A 27055-nucleotide genomic window follows, 5' to 3' on the forward strand; every position below is an offset into this window, starting at 1 on the left:
ACGAGAGGACGAGAAAGATAGGGAGGAACAACGTCAGCTTAAGATAGGAAGTCGCTACTGCAAATACCACCAGACTGGGTCCCACTGAACCGAAGACTACATGACTGCGAAAAAGAGAGTAACTGAGCTAGTAGGAACGGGGGAATCGGAATGAATAATTGCAGAATGTTCAAAGCCCAGAAGGTGCCAGGAAACCAGACAAGAAACCAGGAGTAGTAGTAGTCCTGAGCAACAATGCCGAGCAAGTGGTAGCCAAAACGATGGGAACAGGGCAACCCTAAGGGGCGACAGGAATAGGGCGCCCATAGGAGAAATTCAATCAATAGCAGGGGCTTCGCAGGAGGCAGCGTATCCACATCTAGCAGGAAGGCGTATGCATGAAAGGCGAGATATGAAGAGGTATATGTAGCAGATAGAGCTCCCAAGCAACAAAAGCTTGGTGGTGATTGGATGGTAATATCTTTCGGGGAGGTGGATCGAGAAGGAGTACTATACCTGCACGATGATGCTTTGGTGATCACCCTTGTGATAGCCAACTATACGACCAGGCGGGTACTAATCAACAATGGAAGTTCGGCCGATATGCTATTTTGGGAGGCGTTCGTCAAAATGGGTATCGACGCCGATAAACTAAGGTCTTCCCCGACACCATTGAAGGCTTTCTTCGGAGACACGATCCAACCCATTGGAGTTATCACCCTTTCGGTGACCACCGGGTCTGGAGCACGAACAGCGACCACCATGACCGATTTCTTGGTAGTGAAAGCTCCCTCTTCTTACAATGCCACATACCACCTCAAGATAAAGTTCCTCACTTATAACGGGGTGGGGGAGTCTCTAGACAAGCAAGCTTTGGCATGAGAGTGCTATGTGCAAGAATTAAGAAAGGGCCGAAGCAAGGTTTGTGTTATAGCAGAACAAAACGAGGCACTTGCACCCCCTCTTCCTCCATCTTTGGCGGTGACTTTAGAAAAGGATGTGGAAGTCAGGGATGAACAGAATTAGCAATATGCAGAAGTCAACAAACCGTTGGAGCTCGTGACGTTACATTCAGACTGCCCTGGAACTACTACACGCATCGGGACACAAGTTCCGTCGGCAGACAGAGAAGCCCTGAAGCAGCTGTTGATCGAATATAGAGATGTATTTGCATGAAGCCACGAGGAAATGCCTGGCATAGATAACGATATCATTGAACACCGCTTGGGCGTGGATCCCTCGCACAAGGCAGTATGCTAGAAAAGAAGGTCGTTTAGCGCAAAGAAGTACGATGCCATTAATGAGGAGGTAGAGAGTTTGCTCGCTGTTGGTTTCATCAAGGAAGCTTATTATTCAGAATGGCTGTCTAACGTAGTCTTGGTGAAAAAAAGGTGAATGAAAAGTGGAGAATGTGCGTAGACTTCACCGATTTGAATAAAACTTGCCCAAAAGACAGTTTCCCTTTACCATGCATTGACGTTATTGTGGATGCAACGGCAGGCACCGCATGTTGAGCTTCATGGATGCTTACTCAGGATATAACCAAATACGGATGCACGCATGAGATGAGGAGAAAACTTCTTCATAACAAGTCGTGGGCTGTATTACTACCAGGTCATGTCATTTGGATTGAAGAATGCAGGGGCGACCTACCAGAGGCTGGTCAATCGAATGTTTAAAGAGCAGATTGGAAAGACTATGGAGGTTTACATGGACAACCTATTGATAAAAAGTAAGGAGCCTGCCCAGAACCTTGACGACCTGCAAGTGGCGTTCGATATTTTACTCCATTACAAGATGAGGCTGAACCTCGCAAAATAAGCTTTTGGGCTCAAGTCGGAGAAGTTCTTAGGATTCATCATGTTTGAAAGAGGAATCGAGGCTTCTCCAGAGAAGATAAAAGCCATATTCAACATGAAGCCGCCAAGAAATCTAAATGAAACCTAGCGGTTGGCGGACAGAGTAGCCGCCCTGGGTAGATTCATAGCCCGGTCAACAGACAAATGTCTCCCATTTTTTCGAGTACTAAGCAAGAAGCATCCCTGGAATGAAGAGTGTGATGAGGCTTTTGAAAAATTGAAGCAGCACCTGGCCAGTCCACCACTCCTAAGGCAGCCAGAGAAAGGAGATGTGCTTTGTGCATACTTAGCAGTTTCCCTATATGTTGTGTCCGCCGTCCTAGTAAAGGAGAAAGAAGGGGACTGCCCAGCATTCCGTGTACTACATAAGTCGGGCTCTCAGAGGAGCAGAAGTAAGGTACCCTTGAATTGAGATGCTAACCTTTGCCTTGATAACGGTGACCAGGAAACTCTGCCCATACTTTCAAACTCACACAATAAGAGTGCTTACGGAAGCCCCGTTAGCAAAAACCCTGAGGAAACTAGACAGCATGGGAAGGTTGATAGGATGGTTGATAAAACTGAGCGAGTTTGACTTAGAATATGTGCCGAGAAAGACGGTTAAGGGACAAGCACTAGCAGACTTTGTGGCAGAGTTCTCAGGTTTCTCCTAAGAAGACACGGTAACCTTAGTGGGAAAGCCATGGGTACTTTTCATAGATGGCTCATCCTGTTGGGCAGGTGGAGGCCTTGGAATACATTTGATGAGCCCCGACGACCACAATACTACATGGCAACATTGGCATTGAAAGTAACAAACAACGAAGCTGAATATGAAGCACTCATGGCAGGACTTTCTATAGCCGCCAAGATAGGGGTGACCGAGATAGAGGCCAAGTTAGACTCACAGATAGTTGTGAATCAAGTTTTGGGCTTATACGTGACAAAGGGGGAAAAATTGAAAAGATATTTAGAGCGAGTTTGGTATTTCAATATAACTTAGATACTAAGGGCGGACAACGAAGTGGCAGACAAGTTGGCACGTACATCATAGGGAATGGAAGAGGCACCTCTCCCACGACAAGTTGAATGAAGAGTCATTGAGGTCCCAGCCATTGGGATAGAAGTGGACACCCTGGGTTCCAACATCCCAGAGTGGGCAAGCGAGGTGGTTGAGTACCTAAAGGAAGAGAAGCTACCAGAAGCAAATGAGGAGGCAATGAGGATAAGAAGGAAGGCGGCAAGGTTCCTGCTCATCAATGGAGTCCTTTATAAAAGGGGTTTCTTCGCCCCACTACTACGATGCATTTCTACGCAAGAGGCTCAATATGTCTTGGCAAAAATACACGAAAGAATATGTGGAAACCATTCAGGTGGAAGAACTTTGACTAGAAAGACGGTAAGGGTAGGATATGATTGGCCCAACGCATTGAGGGACGCTCAAGAATTCAGTAAAAGGTGCATCGAATGCCCGGCATATGCCCGAGTACCACACTCCCTTCCAGAGGAGTTTACATCTATGACACCCTGGCCTTTTGCCCAATGGGGCATTGGTTGGACCTTTCCCATCAAGAAGAGGCGAAGTAAAATTTATGGTTGTGGCCATGGATTTCTTCACAAAGTGGGCGGAGGCAGAACCACTGGCGTCCGTAACAAGCAAGACGGTGATAAAGTTCCTGTGGAAAAATTGTTTGCAGATTTAGGATCCCGCAGAGCATAGAGACAAACTACGAGCGTCAGTTTGACTCTGACCATTTCAGAAAATGGTGTACGAAGTTGAAGATTAAGGTGAAGTACTCATCACCAGGCCACCCGCAAGCGAACGTACAAGTAGAAACAATAAACAAGACATTACTTTTGATCCTAAAGAAAAGGGTCACAGAGAAAAAAAGAGAATGGGCGGAGGAGCTGCCAGGGGTGCTTTGGGCGTATAGAACATCGGTAAAGACTCCAACGGGGAAATCCTTGATCACGTTGGCGTATGGTTGCGAGGCGGTAGCCCTAGTCAAAGTAGGGCTTCCAAGCTACAGAACAAGTTACTTCTCAGCCGCCCAAAACGATAAAAAGATGGAAGAGTACCTTGGCTTATTAGAGGAAGAAAGGAAAATAGCGAAAGCTAGGATGTTACAAGAAAAAGCTAAAGTCGAGCAATACTTCAACAAGAGAGTAAGGCTCAGGACTTTTAAAGTAGGAGACCTGGTCTTGAAGAAAAGCAGGGTGACTACCCAAGGCGTAGGAAAAATGGGGCCCCAATGGGAAGGGCCTTACCTGGTGGTAGCTAACAACAGGCCTGGGTCGTACCGACTGAAAGACAACTAGGGCAAGGAACTGCCACATCCATGGAACGCGGAACACTTTAGGAAATTTTATCAGTAGCATTTACAGTATTTCCATTTCTGTTAATTTCTTTATATTCACGTTATAACATTTATATCCATGATTGCGGGAGCATTTGCATTACCCTGTCATTACTCATAATTTGTCGCGCTTTCTTTGATTGGTAAATCCTCAGTAAAGATAAGCACAACCAGGGCAGGCACCAAAAGCAAGCCTTAGCAACTTGTGGTGCCATGTAAAAGGGCGCAGAGATCTTCAAACCATGCCACCCTTCTCAAGAACTCTTGCAGTTTACAAGACTAAGGGCAAAAGATCAAGCAACCCAAATAAAGTAAAAAGCTTGAAACCAAAGACGTATAGCAAAGAAATTAATAAACATACATCATTACAAGTTTTAGAACAAACCAAAGTCCAATATTAAACAAAATGAAGGTACAACAAGAGCAACATACAAAAATCCCAAGGAAAAAATACAGGGGTTAGGAAGCTAAGGAGCATCATCGGGCGGAGGCAGCTAAGGTATGCCTATAAAAGCATTAGGCATCTCATCTTGCCCAAATGTGTCAACCCGACGACAGTTGTTTTCTTCGGGAGAGAATAAGCCTCGGTCTAAAGTCGCAAGGTTCGTAGTGGGATTGATCACAAGGCGGGACCTGAGCCTTATGATGCCAGCACCATAGCCGTAAGCAAAGGTGTGATCCCTGGTAGCAGGGATACAAGCTAACTGGCCACGCAAGTGTTCAATCTCAGCTTGGGCAATAGCAAGCTCATCTTTTTTTTGGGTCAGCTGTTGGTCCTTGATGACGCCAACCAAATTTGCCTTCCTAAAGTTCTTGTCTGGTCCTTGAGGTCGTCTTTATACTTCTGATGTCATTCTTGGAGCTCTGCCAAAGCCCCCTACGCCTCAGAAAGATTAAGGGTAGTAAATCGGGCTTCCTCCAAGGAGGCCGCCAGCTGCTGTGATAACTCTGACCGTACTTTTGTGAACGAGTCAACTCTTTACGGGTCAAGCCTAAGTCCTTGCTACGGGCGAGAAGATCAGAGTTAAGGTGGGCCAACTCGGCTTCAAAGCTTTTCTGAGCCTCAGAAAGTTGGGACCTTGCCGAGTCCCTTTCAGACTGGAGGAGCTTTAGGGCAAAGTCATCACTGACTTTCACCTTTTGGGCAAGGCGCGTAGCTTCACGGAGCTCCAAGACTTCTTCCTCGCGAATTTCCAAGTCACCTTGCAGCGAATGGGAATAACCCTCTGACTGCTCTAGCAGCACTTCAAGCTCTTTCTTGTTCTCCACCAGTGTGTCCAGCTTAGCCCTGTTAGCCTGTTTCGCCGCTCCTTGACCTCCTCCTCTATGCGGGCACGATCTGCCACAATCCACGTCGCCAGATCATTAATTCCCTACAAAAGAAAGTGAAACAACCCAAGTAAGAAACTGCGTGGAAGCACAACAAGAAGAAAACAAGCCGCATGGTACCTCAGAAAATCAGTCTTTTAAATGGTCAGCCATCTGAGCAATGGCTTCAGCTTGGGCATTGGTAGAAGTAGAGGAGGCACTGCCACCAATGATCTCCCTAGGGCTAGGAGCAACCCTGAGCGGGAAAGCCTTTGCAAGCCTTAGTGTTGAATCTGCCACCCTTTCTAGCAGACCCCCGAGGCGTATAGGTAGAAAGGGGGACTTTGCATAGGCCAAGTCAGCCTCGATTAGGCGAGTATCTTCCTGCAAAAAATTGTCCCATTCCTTTTCGAGGAGGGAGTGTCTCCCCCAAAGGATGGGGTATAGAGGGGTGGAAAAGAAAGGCCTTCCCTGTTGCTAACCAATGAAAGGGTACTTCCTCCAGAGACAGTGATTGGAAGGGTCTCTAGGGCGGGTTGTTATGCCTCACCTTGACGCGAATGACCTTACAACAAGAGGATGACGCCCAACGATGCCGCCCCAACCAGCAGCCCTGACACCCAAGTTTTCAAGAACATCCGAGAAGGAATGAGACCGCCCACCATGGGTGGGCGAACCCCTACGCCCGTGATAGTATCCAAGTTAAGAGCGACCTTGACCTTAGCATCCAGCTGCCCCTCCCTCACCCGACCTTCAAAAACTGGAAATTCAAATGTAGGGTTGGCTGCCAGTGGGCGTGTCGGCCGGGGGGGGGGGGGGGCTCAACCTAGAAAGTGGCAGCCAAATCAAAGAGGGTCATGCTGGCAAAACTTTCAGCATCTTGCAGGCCAGAAGAATGTGGCCGCGTAGAGGATCCACAAGGTACTAGTAGTGCGGCAGTAACCGGCTGGGCAGGCGGTTGAGCCTGATCGCCCCCCAATGGTGCAACAGTTTCCTCTAACTGCGGCACAAGGAGCCCACCAGTGGTTGGCTGCATAGGCGTCTGAGTCTGGACGCCCTCTAAGGGCGCCAAAACTTCCATAGGCAATGACACGGGAAGCATGGCTGCGGCTAGTGACGTGGGCATCTGGGCAAGGGCACCCTTCAAGGACGCCTAAGTTTTCTTTTATGGAGGCGATGAGGGAGAAGAATCTTCAGAGCGAGCTCTTTTTCTCTGACTTTTATCGTCATTCTTTTTCTTGTTTCTTACTTCCCTCTTCTGTTCACTTTCTTTCTTTTTAGACCCTTTCTTTTTCTTCTCCTTCTTTCCTTGCTTGGAGTGGCCATCCTCCTTATTTTTCTCGAAGGGTTTTCGTAAAAGAGCAGGAATTATATCTGAAATCATGAACGAACGCCCCTAAACATGGGAGTGATTGGGGGATGTCAAAAGTCAGTTAATATAATTAGGCGTCAGCAAAAAATAGTCCAAAGATCTTCAGAGTGGGCCACAGCCCAAGAACGGATAATCTCAATTCTGACCAGCTCCCAACACGACAAAGGCGACATAGTTGCCCATAAACTCTTATCATCAGGAAGAGGGCGCCAGATCGCCTTAACTAGAAAATCTCAGAAAAGAGCTTCTTGGGCAGGAAAGTCCTAGCCCTGGCTAGTAATAAAGAAAAACTTGGTTGTCCAAGCTTTGACGTTAGAATACCAAGTTTCAAATCGGGCCAAAGTTTTCCCTTTATCTTTCTTTCAAAAGTTGGCAACACTACCCTTGGTGACTGGCCTCATGTTGTAGAAAGCCAAAAACTCCCGAACGGTCAGGTCGGGATAAGGATCCCCAAGAGGCTCCAAGACTATGTGGAAAACAATGTAGGCATAAAGATAAGCCCTCAATGCAAAAGGATGGAGTTGAGCAGGCGCTATATCTAGTAAGTCCAAGATGTCGCGAAGGGGACGACAGAAGGGAAGTCTCAACCCATGGGACATCAGGGACGTGGTCAGAGTAACCTTGCCTGCAAAACCCTTATCATCACAGCACCCTGATGGGGGAACCTCCATCACCGCCTCTTTAGGGATGCAATATTCCTCCCGAATCTCAGGAAGATGCTTCTTTTAGAGGGTTGAACGCCACCCATGCCAGTCGAAGGTCGTGCCCTTCAGGAATTGAAAGGGTTGTATAGAGCTTTCACCATGTTCAGCCATGAAAACTGGAAGGGAAAAGAAGCAAGAAGACAAAGAAGACAAAATGGGCAAGAAACAAGAACAAGAAAGGAAGCACGGGCAAGAAAGGCACAAGGAGGGAAAATGAGCAAGGAGGAAAAATGAAGAAGATAGAGAAGGGGTATTTAAAGAAGGGCGAATACGGAACACTAGCAGCCTTAGACATCATGGCCTGACACTAAAGCTAAAGAGTAACCGTCACACAAAAGCCCCTTCCCCTTTCGCCACGCCAGCGGGAAATCACAGGGGCTTCTCGACTTTTGAAAAAGTGAAACGGCGCAGGAATAGGAATATGAAAGACCGGCAGGTACTCAATAGTTCATAGATGGGATGGGCTTGTCCCAACAACCATTTGCTTTCCTATGCGTCATGCGCATGCCCAAGCCCATGGTAAGCCATTAAAAGATTTAGGGCTGGAAACAAAAAGGAGGCCCATAACGAGGTTCACTAGACTTATGAGGCAGCAATATTTATCAACATGAATTCCCTACACCATGGGGCGAAGAGAATTACCGGGATAGCTGAAGGGCCTATTTTAGTTGGGGGCCCATTCTGTGTTAAAAGCCCAATATGAAAGAAGCCCAGTATAAAAGGTTGTTTGTTAATCGAATGGACTTAGAGGGTCCAAGGCCCAACAAAGTCACACACACACACACACCACATGCCACCTTTCACAGGAAGATAGGGATTTCATGCAGATACGTGATCAGTTCGGTTAGTGGGCAATGATTCATACTGATAAACTCTGCACTAGATAGGCATCACGTTAGAATCTATATATACCAGGTAACCCTTGATAGTAAGGGATCAATCTCTCTTTTGAATTCTGAATTGTTTGTGACATTTACTGACTTAAGTATTGGAGTTTTCCCAAACGTATCACACCAAAACTTCTTGTCATCACGTAGGTGAACGGTTAATTGCAGACTAGAAGTGAGACACGTCCTTTACAATTAGTGCATTCCACTTGACCAGCTTTGTTTTTGGCGAGATGGAAGTCAGGGGTTCAAATGGAGATCATTGATGGCACACATGGACAAAGAAATATTCCACTCATTTTAAAATCATTGCTTTGCAAATGTACGTACTTGTTAATTACTTCCTTACGATTCGTCTAAATTGGATACTTAGCTTGTAATAATAGCATTTGAATTCGTCAGTCGGCTTGCTATGTTGAACTTGTAGCATTAAATTTATTTAGAATTATAAGTTTCACAAAGAATTTTTTAGACTTATAAATTAACGTTTTTGATACGTCAGATCTATTATATAATAAAAATTATTTTAAAATCTGATATAACGTAATAAGTCAGTTACATCATGATGAATTTGTGAACTTTATTAGTTGAAGTCTTTTTATGAAACAAATTTTTTCTCATACTTATTTATAACAAGTAAAGAAATTTTTTTCTCATCAACTTCTATTTACTACCCCACATTTTATGAAAAATATTCTCATACCTTATAAAAAAAAAAAAGCTATAAATGTGGAGTGTAAAAGTGAATAATAACTTTTGCATAAAATTGCATTACATCAAGAAATATTTAATAAAAATTTTTATGGATGAAATCATTTTAGGAGGTCTCGTCTCTCTCAAATTAAAGCAACCTAAACTATAAATCTTAAGTTCACTCTCTAAATTCTTTTTCGATATATTTAGTTTTTATCAAACAAGATTAGACTCAAATTTTAACTCAATTACATTCAAGTCTTGAATTAAAACTGAAACCCAAATGTTAAAACAAGATGAAATGAGGACTTCCATTAATTACTTCACTCCGTAGGTTGAATCCTTTACTTTTTCTACGTCTATATATGTCATAGAAATACAATTTGATTTTTAAGTGTCAATAAAAAAAAAATCATTCACTAGAAAGACAAGCAAGCTTTAATGAATATGGTTTCTTTGAATGACTCAATTCAACCCTCTCATTTATTAATTTCAATCAAAGATGCATTAAATTAAAATAGAGATACAAGAGAGGTTAAGACTATGTCTGGGTGTTGAGCTCATCTCAGTCTATTTCAAACTAATTATTGATGAGACTTATTATTTTTTTAACTTTTCATAAAAAGTTCGACATATCTCAACGGCCTACTTCATATATTCAAATACATATTAATAGGATCTACAAAACATGACTATTATTCACACATCAAAGATGATGATTTTGGGGATATATGGATTTGGATTGTAGCATTTGTTGTAAGTAATTGGTGGAAGTTGCATTGTCGTATTGAATATTTGTTTGTCCTATTTCTTCTCATAATTCTCTTTCGTCCTAATATATAGCTTAGGCGGAGGAAACGTTAAGAGGCTCTAGATAACATAATTTCGAGTCCATTGATTAATTTGACAGTGATTCTTTTCATAAAGCTTCGTTTCATTGGTTGAATTGTTTACTTTTTCCACATCTATAGTGACAAAGAAAAAAACTTAATTTAAATGAATATGCTTTCCTTGAAGGATTCAACCCGCCCTCCCCTTTTCACTTTTAATAATTAACAAGAAAAGGATGACTTTGGTGATATGAACTTGGGTTTTTTTTTAAAGCAATTTGCAAGTCATAGGTGGACGTTGCATTAATGTTGTTGTTTTGAATCTATATAATATCCAAAAGGTAATATGGATTAAAAAGGAATTCAATAACATACATATATAGTTTGAAAAGTAGGGGAATTATTTAAGGTTCGACATTCGCATCATTGAACCAACAAAGTTGAGTAAAAGTGCGTATCTTTAAAAAAAGAGAAATGATATTTACAGTCTTAGGATCATGTGCAAATTCTTAAAAAAAAGAAATAGATAAATTTGTGATCCACATAAAAAAAATTATTCTTTTAAGGGTAAACTCAATTTTTTTTTTTTAAAAAGAATACGTGGAGATTGCATATTCCAGAATTGTATAATCTAGCATTACCCATTTCTCATCTTTAATGGGATGAATTCGAGAGTATATCTCTCTAAAAAAAGAAAATCAAGTATATTTAATTACAAATTGAATAACAGCCAAGCAAAATGGTACTCATAAAACTATGGCTCTATTAACTTTTCCTTCTCCAACTTTAATTTTAATTTTTTTTTCAATCATAAAGTATAGAAAATTAATGAATATAAAACTAATAAGGATCTAATTTTTCCTTATAAATATTTTAAATAGAATAAAGAAAATAAACATCTTAAATATAATCCTTTTTCTTCAAAATCCTTTTTCTTTGTGTAATAAATATTCATTTTTTTTTAAAAGTAAATGTGTTGACCAATAGCTTAATAGAGCGGTGATGAGTGATGGCGATGTGATTGGTTGTATTAGTATAAATAATTCACGCGTTCATCGTTTCGGGGAGATAAGATGTTGGACCTATATATATATATATATATATATATATATTTAATTATCGTTAAATTACTATAATATATGTGGTCCAACATAGTTAGATTGGGTCCAAAAACTCATACAATCTTTATAAAATGTTTACATTATAATATATATATATATATATTATTTATTACACAAAGAAACAATCTTAAAATACTCAAATGATGTGCCCACTTTTTAGTTTAACGTCGATTTCATTACGTCAGATTAATTACTGGGCTAACTTCCTTTTAAAAAAAAATAAAAATAAAAATTTAGTGTGCTAACTTCATCGTACTCATCTATCTGCAGTCATTAGTCAAAGATAGCACCTTGCATGTCCCTTTTTGCTGGGTTTATAATGTCTGTTTCTTTTCGTCATAATAGCTTGGTCGGCGGAAACGTTTTGTTTGATTTGTACGAAATTTACTGAAGTAAATTGAGTTTTTTCGCAACGACAATCACATGATCATTACGTTAGAAAGCTTGATATAATTTACTTTTAAAAATAAACAAGATTTACAGTTAAATTTCACAGCTCATCAACTTGATTGAATACATAAAAATTATTAATATCTTTATGAATTTCAAGTTCTTTTAGCAGCAAATTTAGTTATTACAAATTAACTAAAAATAATAATATTTTTAGTATGTGATTATAGTATGCGAGCCACAAAGAAATTCACTTATTATAAATTAAAAATAATATATATATATTTTTTATGTGTGCATATATAGGACCAGAAATTCACTTATTTTTTATTGGTAGTAATGGGTAATGAATGCAATGTTGCCCATGTTGGTACCTCCTACATGTCCCGGGACTAGGCCGGGAAATTATTTCAAGCCTTTAGAGCATATGTTCTTCCTAATTTATGTGTGCATATATAGGACCACAATAGTACGTAAATGAATTGTATAAATTATTGAGTATTCTATGGTGCTCAAAACATTCAGAGATATATTAAGAAAAGAAAGAAAGATAGTGAGAGAATCATTTACGTAGTACTAACATAATCGCATCAACCCTTGTAGTCTCATGCGTAAGGAAAGTCTTACGGGCAGTTTGAGGCAAACAAAGTCCTAGGCGAGGAAAGGCTTAGACAAGCTAGAATAAGCGATATACGGGCGAGGCAAGGCTTATGCAAGCAAAGATAAATGAGCATAGTATCGGGTGAGAGAAGCAAACATGAACATTGCATCTGGGCGAGCAAGGAATAGATGGGCATAGCCATGGACTTGGGATGACATAGTCACGAACTTTGCATTTGGATGTCAAGGACTCCAAGTGAAAAAGAATTCAGTATGGGTAAGCGTCACTACAAGGTTCAACAATTTTTCCAGCGATTATGTATCGCTGGATATACACAACAAATCGCTGGCATATACATAATCCAGCGATTTTTATATCGCTGGCAAGTCGCCGGTATTAACGCCCCACTTTAGATCAACTGCAACGAAAACCAAAACTCGCTGCCATATATTAATCTCCCGGCGAAATTTTTTACGCTGCTAATTACAAAATAATCGCCGCTTATTCAAAATAGGCCTCTGTCATTAATCGCTGCGATAGATTATTAGCAGCGTTTACTATTCGCCGCTAAAACTGATTGTCTCGCTGCCAAATATATTTGCCAGCCACTCCACAAAATCGCCGCAATGAGAAAATCGCCGTATATTACCCTATAGCAGCGATTAATTATCGCTGGTGTAGGGAATAAGCGGCGATTTTTTATATTTACAATATTATTCTGACTATTTCGCAGCGATATAATATTCGCTGCTATATACTATTATACGGCGAATTTTCACTCGCTGCGAATTGGTTTTCATATCGCTAATATATGGCGACGATTTATCTTCTCGCCGCCATATATTTAGAGGCAGCGAGTTTCCATGATCGCTGGCAAATTGTTGTCTGGTATATAAATTTATTTGCGGCGAATATTTAGTCGCCGGTATTGATATGTAGTAGCGATTTGTACATCGCTGCTTTAGGAGATTTAAGTGTCAGTTTATAGCGGCGAGTAAAAATTCGCCGCTATATGCTCTTAATTCGCCGCTAAACCTGCATTCCGATTTTAAATTTCCTGGGTTTCATTTTCTTTCTAAGCCTGGTTTTTAGTTGTTCCTAAATGCACCATTCATAATCCAAACTCATTCATTCAAGTTGCTAATCAATATAACATGCAAAATAAATACATAAAGTTCCATCCAAGCCCATCAACAAAATCCAAACTCATATGTATTACAATGGGGTGGTGTATTAATGTATTCTCATATACAAACTGAGCTTTTATCCTTAATAATAAATAAGCATCACAATCATCCAAAGGATTAGTACCAAATCATTGGTTGCAGGAAGAATTACACTTGATCAATCAGGCCGTTACATGGGCACCAGACACAGCACAACAGAAGACATTAGGAAACCTGGCCAAGGTCATAGCTGAAAGATATCCACCATAACTCCACCCATACAACCCAATATGGCCAACTTTAGCAAGCCCTCGTTTAAATGTGGGGTGCAGCTCCAGTCAGCTGATCATCAGCATCAATCTGGCCAGCCTTGTATTTTAAAGAGCATTCATTAAGCCCACGTCGAGCAGTTCCTCTATTGTCCATCTGTACAAATGGTAAGAATATATAAAAAATCATGAGCATTACGCCTATCAATTTTCCAAAATAAGTAGTATGATGTTGGATAAGACCTGCTCGAGAAGCAGGTAGAAGATAGCTTTTATCAATATGTTCGACAAAATGAGTGGAGTATCCACTATCCACTCCAGACTTATGTTTGACACCTCAAACATGTTTGACACCTCAAAACATGTGAAGGAAAAGATACATGTGCAGACACCTACTTAAGCCTAAAAGTTCAAGTATATAGAAGGGAGCTGATCATGTATCAACCCTTTTACTTTAAAATTGTGCAACTCAACACTCACATATGTACCATAACAAGGTCAATAGACCTGGAAAGAAAAACAACTTAAACCAGAAAATCTATGGAAAATCTAGCTAATACTAGCGCTCTTTATTATATGATAGATAAAGCCTAAGGAAACTTTTAGAACTGAGCATTACAACAAAAATCTTAAAATTGACTGAAAAAACTAAAATCAAAGATCAATCAACAAAAGCTAAATTCATCACGTCGATTCAACATTTGCAGTAGTTTTCCAGCCCAACTTTCTGCATCCGATGCTAAGCATGCAGAACACAATAATATATCACTACAAGAAAGGAAGTAGAACCCAACATACCTCATCAAATTCCATCTGAAAGAACAATCGTGCCCTGCTGCAGCAATGCCTCCAATCTTTCTAATTAAATTAAAAGTCCTGCTCCGTTGCTGTTGCTAAATAAAGAGCGGTAGTATACTTCATAGGCTCAACTGATTCATTCCCTACGACCTCCTCACATTTTCTTCCAAAATAGTTGGATGTTTGGGAAGCAGAAGGGAGAAAATCATCATCAGACAATAAAAGCTCCATTACTTGTTGTGTATAGAAACCAAAGTACATATTAATACCTGCATGGTGTTCAGCTCTAGCAACCATCCCCTTTGAAGCTTTTGACATAACAAGGAAAGCCACTGCTACACATGACAACTGAAGTTTAATGAGAAACTAGATGATAATTTGTCAAGGAAGAGGCCCAATGGCACCCCCTTCCTCTTAAAAATGAAAAATAGTAGAATATGCATTAATGTGAGAAATATTGAAGGGAAATTGCAACGCCTTACAATAGCCGTCACAGTAACACTCCTACTGTGCAAACCATAACAAATTGTACATAAAATTATAGATTACCATGATTGCTATTCCAATCAATTTTATTATAATCCAATAATTCTCTATACACCCAAACCATAGCATCAATACACCACAATTTGGTCCAACCCTCAAAGCCTTTTAATAAGCTGTACAGATTCCATTATGTTATTACACAAATGGTTAGCTCAATGAGAGAGAGACAAGGAGAGAGAGAGAGAGAGATCAGTGCAAAAGTAGTCATATTTACTAGAATTTCCAAAGCGACAAAGCTAGTTAAGAACCAAATGATTAACTGTAGAGGATCAATGTCATTTTACACGGGAAAAAAATAAAACACAAGTTGTAAGTAAACTTTTACAGAGCAGGGAAAAGGTGTAGGAACTTACTCTCTCTCTAGCCTTAAGCTTCTCTTCCAACACAAGTAATTCCAAGATCCTTCATCTCAAGGAAGCTTCTCAGAATGTCAGCCTTCTGTGTATCACATCTTACAAAAAAAAAAAAACCACTTATGTATAAAACCATCAATGAATTATTCATCGGGTTTGGGAAACAAAGTTGCTAGAAATATATTTAACACTTCACTTGTACAAGTACATTTTATGGTGGATAACTCCAAATGATACTAACCTCATTTGCAGACCATGAGAGATCCAAGAGATCCCCGGTGTAGACATAGATCCAAGATTTATATAAATATATATAATACTATATATATATTTATATCATATAGCCCAGTGTCGTATAGAGTAAGTACAAAAACCACCCAAATGGAAAACACGTCGACACCCTTGACTCCTCATGCCTCCCCGGTGTCACAAAAAACCACCCAAAAAATGTGCCCTTTTATGAGAAGCCCCTTATGGGCCGGGGGAATCGTTACACTGAGTCTGTCGAACTGACTCAGTGAACGATGGGAAAGCCCTAAAGAAAGACTGCATCACTTTGTCATTTTCTATCTGATGCTCCCTCAGCTCCTGCATCTCTGTCCTCATTTCATCCAGCTGACTCTTGTAAGCTTCAGCATCCTTCTTATATTGCTCAGCATCCTTCTTATATTGTTCAGCATCTTTCTTGTGCTTTTCAGCCTCAGACATGTATTGTTGCATTTGAACTTTGTCACGTTGTCTACTTGACTCGGGGATGACCATTTCCCCAAGTCCCCGTGCATATCCAGGTCGATGGCCAAGAACCTCCCTAAAGATAGTCGCTGCTGCCTCATCACTACGTTGCTCTGGTCCTAGGCCATCCAACCTACCTTGCATCTCCTTCTGCACATTGAGAAAGCAACGATTATTAGCAAATAATCAGCTAGTGCTATATTAATGATTTTACTACCGTATAGAAAGAAACATAGATCCCAACGGCTGTTTCTGCACTACTCACATAAGTACTTTCTGTAGCATCTGTGACAAATGCATTCTTTTTCTTCGACCAACGCGTCTCTTTGTAGAAGTCGACCAAATTCTCATTCTCATTGCGCTGTCATGTGTATGAACCATTTGACATTTGAACAACAAAAGCTATGAGTAACCACCTTTAGTGATAGTAAAGTAATATTGTCACTAAAATCTCCAAGTAAAGTGCAATTTCACTATTCTATTGAAATGAAAAGACTGTTTTCCCTTAGACATACCTTTTGCTCAAGTAATCGGACGAATGATTTACGTCCTGATGTGTGATTAATGGCCTGCTTGTTTCGGTTCTCCCGATTTTGAGCTGAAATTTTCTGTCATACACAATAGGGAACAATTACTTATAATAGACAAACAGATTTTCCACCACAATATTTAGACATATTAAATATATACATATTATATGGTTGTATGTAAGAAAGACTATCTGTACCTTGAAGGCATCGCTGCCCCACCTTTCACACAACTTCACCCATACAATGGGGTCCACCAGACTAGTTCCATTAGCCAATGCTTCTGCGTGGCTTCCATAGGATTCATAAATCTTGTGCAAGTCATGGTGGAAGGAGTTGAAGCGCTTACGTAAGGCCTTTGTCACGCTCAATCGGTGGTTTTCGCGATCCCAGTCCAACACAAAGTCACTCTACATAAGGCAGCATGCAAACAATCAATGTGTCATCTGGTTATTTAGGCGATGATTATACTACATAAACAACACCCCAAACAAGGACAATTAAATTTTTTACTTACCCGAACACGGTCAATGAGCTCCTCTTTAATCGCTGGTGGGACATCCGACCAACGCTTGTAACTCATGTCACAGTATTGTTTCACAATCCACGATACTCGTGTTGTGAACATAGAAGCGTGTTCACAACATGGGGCTGTCTCACCATCGTTTATCTTCAACTGCACTTTCCCGTTCTTCCTTAGCTTGTCAAAGAAAATGCATCTAGATGGCCCACGAGTTCGTCTCCTCTGTTCTTGCGTTCCTTCGGTCTCCATTGGGGCATCTACAGCTGTATTTTAAGGTACAATATATTAGTATTTTAAAGTGTAATGTGGAATATTCAGACTTAATAACACATACAAACATCCAAATGCTTTCAAAATTAAAGTATTGGAAAAATGTGCACCAGTTTGTTCTCCAGTAGGTGATTGTTCCCCAGCAGTATTTGGTTGGGGTTCTTGAATATATTGTACCGCGTGAGTTGGCATAACGCATGGTGGGGGACTTGGGGCCTGTGTTGAGTCATCCGAGGAGGATTGATTACACTCCTCCGTGCTATGATATGAAGATAATTTCGCACCGCGTGGTCGACAGTGACGACCTGAGTATGGGATATAACGCCTTCCACCTCGAAGACCTCGAAGTCTGCCTCCACCTCTTGAACTGGGTCCCGGCTGATTACCTGCACGAGTACAAGTTATTAACATAGTGGGATAAAATTGATGCCCTAATTGAAACAAAATAATCTCAATATGCACAGACAGGTTCGAATAACTGAGAGTCGGCCGTATATATACCTTGATACGGCATAGTGCATCCCAGTTCACACAGCCTCCCAATATTGAACGTAACCTGAAGCAAATTAAATCACATGTTAGATACTATTTAATTTAGGTATAGATGTTGTAAAACTTGAATACTACTCTCAAGATTGTTTGCTACTTGCATAATAAGAAAATATGAGTTTGCATAATAAGTAGTTCGAGCCAGGTAAAATGATTTTCTTCATGGTAGTAAGAAAATAAATCAAAACATATATTTCACCCAAACACATATTGAACTATCTATATACACATACCAATTTCAAAGTCAATCTCATATTGTCAGATGTCTATATACCCATGAAAATTTCGAACAAGAATTCTAATATCTCAACCTTAAATGAACGAAGTTCCTGGGTTATATTTATAGGTCGCCAGACTCATCAGATGTTGTGTGCCCATCCTCATCTGAATGTTCCCCCTCATTTGTTGATAGGTCCTCTTCATCTGAATATTCCCCCTCACTGGCCGCATTTCCAGACTCAGAAGTGATCATGTCATCATTAATAAAGCCTGTTGAATCTATGCATTGACCAACCGGATCCATGATTTCTCTTGCATCTACATGGCTAGGTAGTATATCAGGCCTATTCAGTTGAGTTGCCACTTGATCTGTGTTATCACACTGCACTGGTTCATAATAATATGATGGCTCATCTTCTTGATCGGCATCAGGAGTACTTGATTCCCCATCAAGTACTTCAAGAACTCTCGGCCGTGGCGGAATGTTGTATACATTCCTATTTGCATAGTTCTGCATAACACCCCAATTCCCTTTCGCCCTTAAATCTCTTATGTAGAAACATTGATCAGCCTGACTCGCCAACACGAATGGTTCATCCTTATACCAAGTCCTGTTCATGTTGACACTAATCATATGTTCTTTCGTCTGTTGCTCTTTGTGCCATCGCATATCACCTGCTATCTTTGCAGACATGAAGAGACGCTGCAATCTCGGTTTCAAAGGAAAGTGACGCAACACTTTTTGAGGTACCGCGCGCTGTCCGTGTGTATTTGGTATCCACCTCGAAGCCTTACATACAGGGCATTCATTAAGAACTGCATTTTCCTTCCAAAATAAGATGCAGTCGTTGGGGCACGCATGGATTTTGTGGTATTTGAAGCCCAAACCGTGCTCCAACGACCTTGACTCCTCATATGATTGTGGCAATAGGGCATCAGGAAAGGCAGACCTCAACAAATCAAGTAGAATGTCAAATGACTTAATTGACCACCCACCGATTGATTTGATGTGTAACAACTTGACCACGAATGACAGTTTTGAAAATTTTGTACACCCATCAAATAACGGACGTCGGGCATCCTCTAGTAGTTGCTGGAAAGATAATAAATCTACCGTCTCTCGTGGCCTGTTTGCCGCAGGAGTGCTATCTTGGGGCGCATCATCGAAGGTGCCTGCCCGGATGTCATCCAACATATCCTGCATGTCATCTATGTAATCGTCTTCTTGGTTGATATCATCATCAATATCTTCATCACTCATGTTCCATGTTGTATCCTCCTCCCCATGAAATATCCACTGCGTGTAATTTGGGTTGATCCCTTTCATAAACAAATGAGTTTCCACCTCAAATATAGGCAGCCACAGATTGTTAAGGCATGCACGACATGGACACCGGATGCAATCCCTTCCACTTGCATGGTTTCGTGCTTGTGCGAGGAAATATTTAACGCCTTCGGCGTATGCAGGTGATACGAGCCTATCGGGGTCATTCATCCAACTTTTGTCCATCTGAAGCACGATATGGGAGGGGAAGAAAAAAATAATTGAGGATGACATATCAAATAGAATGAGATGAACTACACAAAAAAGCTTGAAGATGTATTCAATATATTAATATTTCATGAATAACATGAGGGGCCAAGGTCTTATAAGTCGGTGACTTATAAAATAATTTTTTACTAGGTCATTCAATGTTCGAGTCATGGACATGAGTTCTGTGAAACACAAAATGCAGATACAGCCAGACAAATTTCGTGAAAAGAAACCCTAATTACTGGTACATTTCACAACTGCACAGATAGAAATTAGTCTAGCAAAATCCAAACTCCTAATTTTGTAAAGAAACCCGCGCTTCAAATCGATTCATTACCAAACTCCAACTGAGTTGCAGCCATACCTGTGGTGACAGAAGGACCTACGCTATCCCTCAATTGAATCTCGACCAACCTCAGTTGGAAGCAGCTGACCCAAATCCCACAGATTCAAAGAGACGAATCGCACGGCTCCTAATTAGCTTCGGGGATACTATCTCGACCGTAGCTTCCGCGGGAGGAAAATGTGGTAAAGGAGCAAACTTTGGGTGGTCGGGCGAAAGTGGAGATGAAATCGTTGGGGGACGTGGGTGGAGTAGCAGCTGATCTCTCGGAAAGGGAAATGGAGATGGAATATTGCGGAAGAACAGAGAGAAGTGTCGGGGGAAAGAAATCGGGGGGAAAAACAAAATATTTTTAGGGGAATGGCGCCACTTACTATATTACGGCGAAATCGAGCGTTGCAACATGTTTTTTCTTTTACCGGCGAAATAAATCGCTGCTAAAAAGACTATTTTCGCTGCAACTCGATAAGTAACTTGATGAATCGGTTTTCTCAACGGAATTAAGCGGCGATTAAAAAATCGCTGCAAAAACTAGTCTAATGCGGCGTTCTGTTTTGCAACACTAGAAAAATCGCCGGAAAAACCCTTTTTTCTTGTAGTGGTAGATGACATCTATTGCTCCTGAAATATTTAAAACACCATAAGAAGAGGCATTGGGATACCATTAGGCCTTGTAAATTCCTCATTCACGTCTTTCCATGAATTAGAAACTTGCTTGTTCAGTTCTTCATATGCCACTTGTGTATATGAGACCCCATATTGGTTCATGTAGCATTCAATTGCGCCCTTTTTTTCCTTTTTTTTATAGGAAAGCAAATTATCATTGATAAAAAATAAAAAATAAAAAAATAAAAAAATAAAAAAACATTACAGACATTTGTCAAGCAATGTAGCTTGAGAAAAAAAGTCAAGAATACAATCCTACCACATCTCTAAACTTTCAACATTCCAAGCATATTGGGCAAGCCTATGTGCTGCCACATTTCCTATTCTATTAACATGTTGAACTTGACATTCCCCAAACAATTGTAGAACATTTTTGGTTTCACTCAACAGATTTCCCAACATTGCTGGAGATTCTGCTTGCTCTTGAAGTTCTTTCACCATCAACAAGCAACCACTTTCAATTATTAGCTTCTGGATATCCATATTAGCACAAAGTTATAAACCTCTAAATATTGCTAGTAACTCAATAGATTTTGGATCAACTCATTTTCAACAACACTAGCAGTCATAACAATATCACTTTTGTCATCGTTAAGAATAGCACCAACTTTGGCTCTATTTAGATCACAAAATATTACCCCATCCACAATTAGCTTCAAGTTTCCTGAAGGGGGAGGTTTCCAAAGTAGTAAACCTTTGTCTTGGTGTTTGGAAAATACTTGATGATTATAAACATTCTCTGTAGTGATATGCCATGTTCAATTACCTGTCTTGGTTCAATACAAGCTTTATCATGCACCATCTTATATCTTCTAAACCAAAAGTCCCACGCAATTAACCTCATTTCAAGCATTCTAAATAAATAACTGAAATTGATTCAAATTGCATGGTTGCTGTCCAATAAAGACCATTGAGTTTTCTACATGAAAGATATATGGATGGAAGCAACAATTGGGTTGACTTCCTCCATTTCATAAAATTTCATGTAGTATTGTATTGAATGATTTATGTAGTGTAGTTTCATTTCATTTAAAATAGCAATTTGAAAGAAAATGAAAGTATACTAGTGCACAAAGTAGGCTAGCTAGTTATAACCTTGAAGATGTTTGCTTTCTGCATTTTAACTGTTAATCAAATCAAGCAAAAGTTTCCATCACTAAATTGATGGAAACTTGCTGTGCATGAAGAGGCTTATGAAGGTTTATGTTAGTAGGATGGGATGGTTTAGGGGAGGCCCTTGTTGAAGGCAAAAGGACCATACTTAGTATGGTCCTGGAATATGAGCAGTAAACAAAATGTTCATCCAATAAAGGCCATTAGTTGATCAATCAGTGATTACAGATTCTGTTTATAAGCTAGTAGTACTGCTTCATATATATATATGATAAGTTGCGCACCATACGTAATGCATGGACTATATAATATATATATATATATTATAATGTATGAGTTTAGTACTATAAAATAATGTAGTACCAAATCAATTAATTGAAGATACCAGAGATCCCATCATCATCGTGATCTCCGTTACATTAATACAATATTGTTTGACAATTAGCTCCAATATGGAAGATAAGATATATAATGTATATATATCATTAATGACATGAATGTAAAGACAAATGTTTGGATATATAGTAAATTTTTTATGTGGCTCAACAAGATGGGAGTGAACCCCATCTGACCCAATAACCTTACCTATCCTCAAACATGTGTTGGAAGACAGATGAGGTTGGAAGACACCATCACAAAATCTGTTGCAGAAAATTTTAGGCTTTGGAAGTGTGTTTGCTATTATCTTTTTAGGTGCTAAACGTGAGCTAAGAGAGGGAAAAATGATGGAGTTTTAAAACTAAATTGAACTTAGTTTTCTTACAAATGAAATTTAAGCCAAAGTTCTAGCCTTGTAGAGTGAAGATATAAGCTAAAAATGAAGGGAAAACTGCTGCAGCACAAATAGAAAACATCACAAATTTCTTGATATATTGAAGATTTGGGCCATTTATGAAAGTGGAAGGGAACACATTAGCTAAAAAGGAAAGTGGAAGGCATTGCCATAATAAACAAGTATACTTTGTATGGTTCAAGAATATATAGCCAAAAGAAAAACAAAAGTTCAACAAAAAAGTATAAAAAATATATGAAGATCGTGGGTTAAGAATGTAGAAATGATAGGAATTGACTTAGAAATGGAAGAGAACAAAGAAGTATAAAAAATCTGGAAATTTCACTATTAAAATGGCATTTGACAGCTTGTTAGTAACTTGTTGGAACCAAATTAAATGAAGAGCTAAAGCTCACAAGATGGCTGGTTTTTGTCCCTTGTTTTCAATCTTTGGATACAAACAAATAACTTTGGTTGAGTGAAAGATGCAAATAAAAAATGGGGATGAAATGGACTGGTTGAAGAAGAAAAACAGAGTGCATAGCCGAATTTTCTGCACTACCATGGACAGCTAGCAGCTTTGGTACATTCATGCTCTTAAACATCCCTCATTTAACCACAATCTCAACTACATAACCCAAGCATACTCGATTTGAAGAAAACCTGAGAATTCACATCATTTTTGTGTGAAGCATAGCATAAACAGCAAGAGTAGCTCTCGACAAACCAGAAAATTCTAATCGAACCTACTGGTTTGAATAAAATCCTCGGTTGCTTACATAGGCTATTATCTTGAAGAAAAGTGTTAAAAATAATACATTCTCATCTCCACTAGTTTAACACATAGTCATAAAGGGTTAAACATAGTCAAAACATGATTCAAACTCAATATTTAAAACAGAAGATCTTCTCAATATTAAAAAGAGTATAAATAAATATCAATATTCAATAAGCCTACATTTAACACGACAGCATGAGTAAAAGATGACACGGTTTTGAGAAGCCCTAGTCCATTAGCCAGGGATCATATTCCTCATTAATTACCTCTAACAATAAACTGCATTAAATAAATCAATGCAGGTTGTGTACGTACGCTATTTGTTCTTTAAATGGAGGAAACTAATGGACTATAACCATATGGAGCCTAGCTAGCCCTGTCTAAGATGCCTATATAACAACTAAGATCATGTTCATGCTTGCATGATCCACATTCTATTTTTAATCCTTTAAATCCTGAAACCACATGGGCCATAAGCACCAGGAAACCATACACAAATCTTTTAGTATAAGGAAGGATACTAAAAGGGACCAAACTCATTGAACAAAGTCTACAATGCTGCATGCATGCACAATCTAAGGTCTATATATAAAGCTGAGAGCATCAGAAAAAAGCAAAATAATTATGTGATTATTAATGCCTTGGTCTGTATATAGCAGGAAGATGTTTTTAATGCCTTGGTTAAGAATATATATATATCAAGCAGAACTTTAGAGAAGAAACTAATATATATAATATGTATATATATATATGTGTAAATCTTCCAGCTTTCTATTTCTAGTTGTGGTGCTGAAATTGTGCATGCAGTTATCATTCCAACATTTATAACGTGGATGTCTGTTTTTCATATATTAGTACTGTTTAGACTGATGCAATTAAAATATATATATATATATATATATTTATATATAATATATATATAAAGTATTAAAAGTGGGCATAAACATAACCAAACGAGCATTTAGATCGGGAGGCGATTGTCATTTTCGAAACTTTAGCACTTTTTGATGAAAATCTTGAGTAAGACAAAAGTAGATGTAAAACACAGTCAAAATGACATGCCATCACGGACGATAGATCAAGACAGTAATAGAAAAGTGGACTGTTCAGAAAACGATTGTTTATGCATTAACGATCGAAGGGGTAAATTCATGAGAAGATCACATCCAAATTCAGGACCAGATTTTCACTTGTAAATTTCATCCAGAGTTGAGTCTGGTGTGGTGTACACTACAAGGAGAAAGCTGACTTTTCTTGTAGTGATCTTACCCTCCTAATTGATTTTCCATATGTGGTATTGTTTGGGGCAATATTATAATCCTGGCCCTGCGCCTGCATACAATTTTTCTTATGATGGTATACATAGATAGTATTCTTACTTGTCCAGAAAAGTCCAAGCTGCTAAACTATTGTTTAATTCAAAAGGCTCAAATTATATTCTTATAATATATATCAGCTACGTGTATATATAATATATATATATATATATATATTCATTTATATATAATAGCTAATTATAGCATACACCCATTAATGATCTTCCACCTTGATCCATCACTTTGATCTTTCACCGATAATGACAAATCACATCATCCTTCTTTCTTCTTTTTACTTAAATTAATTGGTTGGAATGAACTCTGAATTACTACATTACGCATTCAGAATTACAAGCAGCTAGCAAGTAGATAGGTAGAATGCATGCATGCAAACAGAAAGAAGAATTGGAAGAAAAACAATGAAATTCAACCAAATTTCTAAATCAATCTTCCCTAAATGCTCTCTTAGCTAGAAGCGAAAGATCTTGATATCTCATCACGAATTAGGTTTCAATATTACTTTCCGCAAGAAATTAATACACTTGTATGTTATTGATCTAGAGTCTTGTTAACAAAGCATTTATTTCTATTTCTAATAGTTATAGATGATCAATATAACATACAGAACTGACTGGGATGGATCTCTAAGTATTTGTATATATCTGAATAATAAATCGAAGGGCAATCAAAAAAGGCATTTATTCTATATGGATACAAAAGAAAGAGTTAACGTACAGTAATTCATGATCAGCAAAACAGTTCCCACAAAACTCTAAGAAATGCACATTCAAACAAAGCAACATTCTTCACAAAAATCTTCTAATTACATATTAGAAGGTAGCAAAAAGGGTCATAAGCGCTGCAACAGAAAAGGCTCTGTTTTTGCAAGAAAATCACCCATGAAGCGCTGCATTATGGTAATATCCATAGCTTAGACCACCACGTACACAAAAGGCAGATATACAAAAATTAAACCTTAAGGAAGAACATGGGAATCAGAATGACAGTGACAAAAAATTATTGTACAAACAAACAAAAAACCTATAAAGCCCTACAAGAAATGCAGGAAGGTTTCTCTAATAGAAAAATTAATATACCTGAAAGGGAATTTATTCCCTGAAAATAGCCTCAGTCGTTCTCAAAATAGAGCCCAAAAACTTAGTTCCCAGCCGAATATTGAGGCACTATTTCCCAATCTAATTCAAGGGACAAGAAACTGCGATTCGAAATATTGGAGCGATACCGCGGGGAAGTTAGAAATCAGTGTGTAAACTGGGGTAGGAGGAATTTTAAGTTGCAGGTGAGCTGTCCATGGAGGAACATCAAAGTATAGGGGGAGCTAGAGAAGGGTGCTGGGAAAATGGGACTCCGAAGGTGAACGGAGGAGCTTCGGCAGTGGGGCCTTCAAGTGGCGTTCCGTCCGTCGCAAACAGGAGTGACCGTCGGCATAAACAAGAGGTGGAAGCGCTAGGAACGTATTTGGCGAAGTGGGTTTTCGTATTTCTTGGGTTTCGTCGAAGTGGGGGAGAACAGGCTGTGCGGGGGAAAATGCTTGGGGGGAAATTTATCTATTTTTGTGTTTTGGCACCCCAGAATCAATCCCGACGTAAATTACAGCGTTGCAACAAGTTAAAACCTTTTGCAGCGCACATATTCGCTTCTAAAACTAAAACAATCGCTGCAAAAAACTATTTAACTGAAGTCCTGGACTGTTTCGTGTTAAAACGTGCGGCGAGTTGAAAATCGCTGCAAATAATGCTCATTCGCAGCGATTTATTTCCCAGCGATTTAGAAATCGCCGGTAAAGGACCTTTTTCTTGTAGTGCGTGGGTCGTTTGACCAAGAGTGCCAATTTTCTCTGATTAAAAACACCGATACCTTGAAAAAGTTGATCCAATTGTACATCATGGAAATAGTCAGGTTGTATGGAGTGTTCAAGACCATTATTTCATATTGAGACCTAAGGTTCACGTTGCATTTTTGGAAGAGTTTGTAAGCTGCAATTGGATCGAGACTAAGGTTTAGCACTGTATATAACCCACAAACAGACGGGCAATCCTCGCTAACCATACAGACCTTAGAAAATATGCTGATGGCATTCATTTTAGAATTCTAGGGAAGTTGAAAGAGATGTCTTCCCCTCAAAGAATTTGCTTACAACAATAGCTATGAGGAGATCATCCAGATGGAGTCATATGAGGCCCTTTATCGGAGGAAGTGTAGATTATCGATGTACTTGGATGAAATCGGGGAAGGCAAGCTCATTGGACTAGAGCTAACCAACAAATGAAGGATCAAGTTAGGATTACAAGAAATAAGATGGCGGCAGCACAGAGTCGACAAAAGAGCTATGTTACGCGAATGAAGGAGCTATCTTTTGAGGAAGGCAACTGTGGAAGGTAAGTTGAGTCCGAGATAAGTTAGACCATACGAAGTGATGGAAAGAATAGGCCCGATGGCCTATAGGTTACGCTATTGGCTGAATTTAAAGACGTACACAA

General features: G+C 39.5%; 1 protein-coding gene across 1 annotated transcript; it reads right to left on the reverse strand.

Moving 5' to 3' along the window:
- Positions 1-15557: 15557 nt before the first annotated feature.
- LOC121265872 lies at positions 15558-17251 on the reverse strand. Its single transcript, XM_041169542.1, has 5 exons — positions 16989-17251; positions 16672-16881; positions 16460-16552; positions 16210-16305; positions 15558-16094 (listed from the first exon to the last, which is right to left on the reverse strand). Exons 1-5 carry the CDS (start codon positions 17241-17243, stop codon positions 15684-15686), a joined length of 1065 nt encoding a protein of 354 aa, XP_041025476.1. The 5' UTR covers positions 17244-17251; the 3' UTR covers positions 15558-15683.
- Between the last annotated feature and the right edge of the window lie 9804 nt (positions 17252-27055).

Source organism: Juglans microcarpa x Juglans regia, chromosome 5D, assembly GCF_004785595.1.
Source record: "Juglans microcarpa x Juglans regia isolate MS1-56 chromosome 5D, Jm3101_v1.0, whole genome shotgun sequence".
Lineage (NCBI taxonomy): Eukaryota > Viridiplantae > Streptophyta > Magnoliopsida > Fagales > Juglandaceae > Juglans > Juglans microcarpa x Juglans regia.

Bases quoted from the DNA above. Each gene is read 5' to 3' on its own strand.
- LOC121265872 (XM_041169542.1), bottom strand. From the start codon at position 17,243: ATGGAGACCGAAGGAACGCAAGAACAGAGGAGACGAACTCGTGGGCCA. The intron at 16,882-16,988 runs GTAAGTAAAAAA...TGCCTTATGTAG, and splicing joins AGCTCATTGACCGTGTTCGG to AGTGACTTTGTGTTGGACTG. The intron at 16,095-16,209 runs GTGAGTAGTGCA...CTCAATGTGCAG, and splicing joins ATGCTACAGAAAGTACTTAT to AAGGAGATGCAAGGTAGGTT.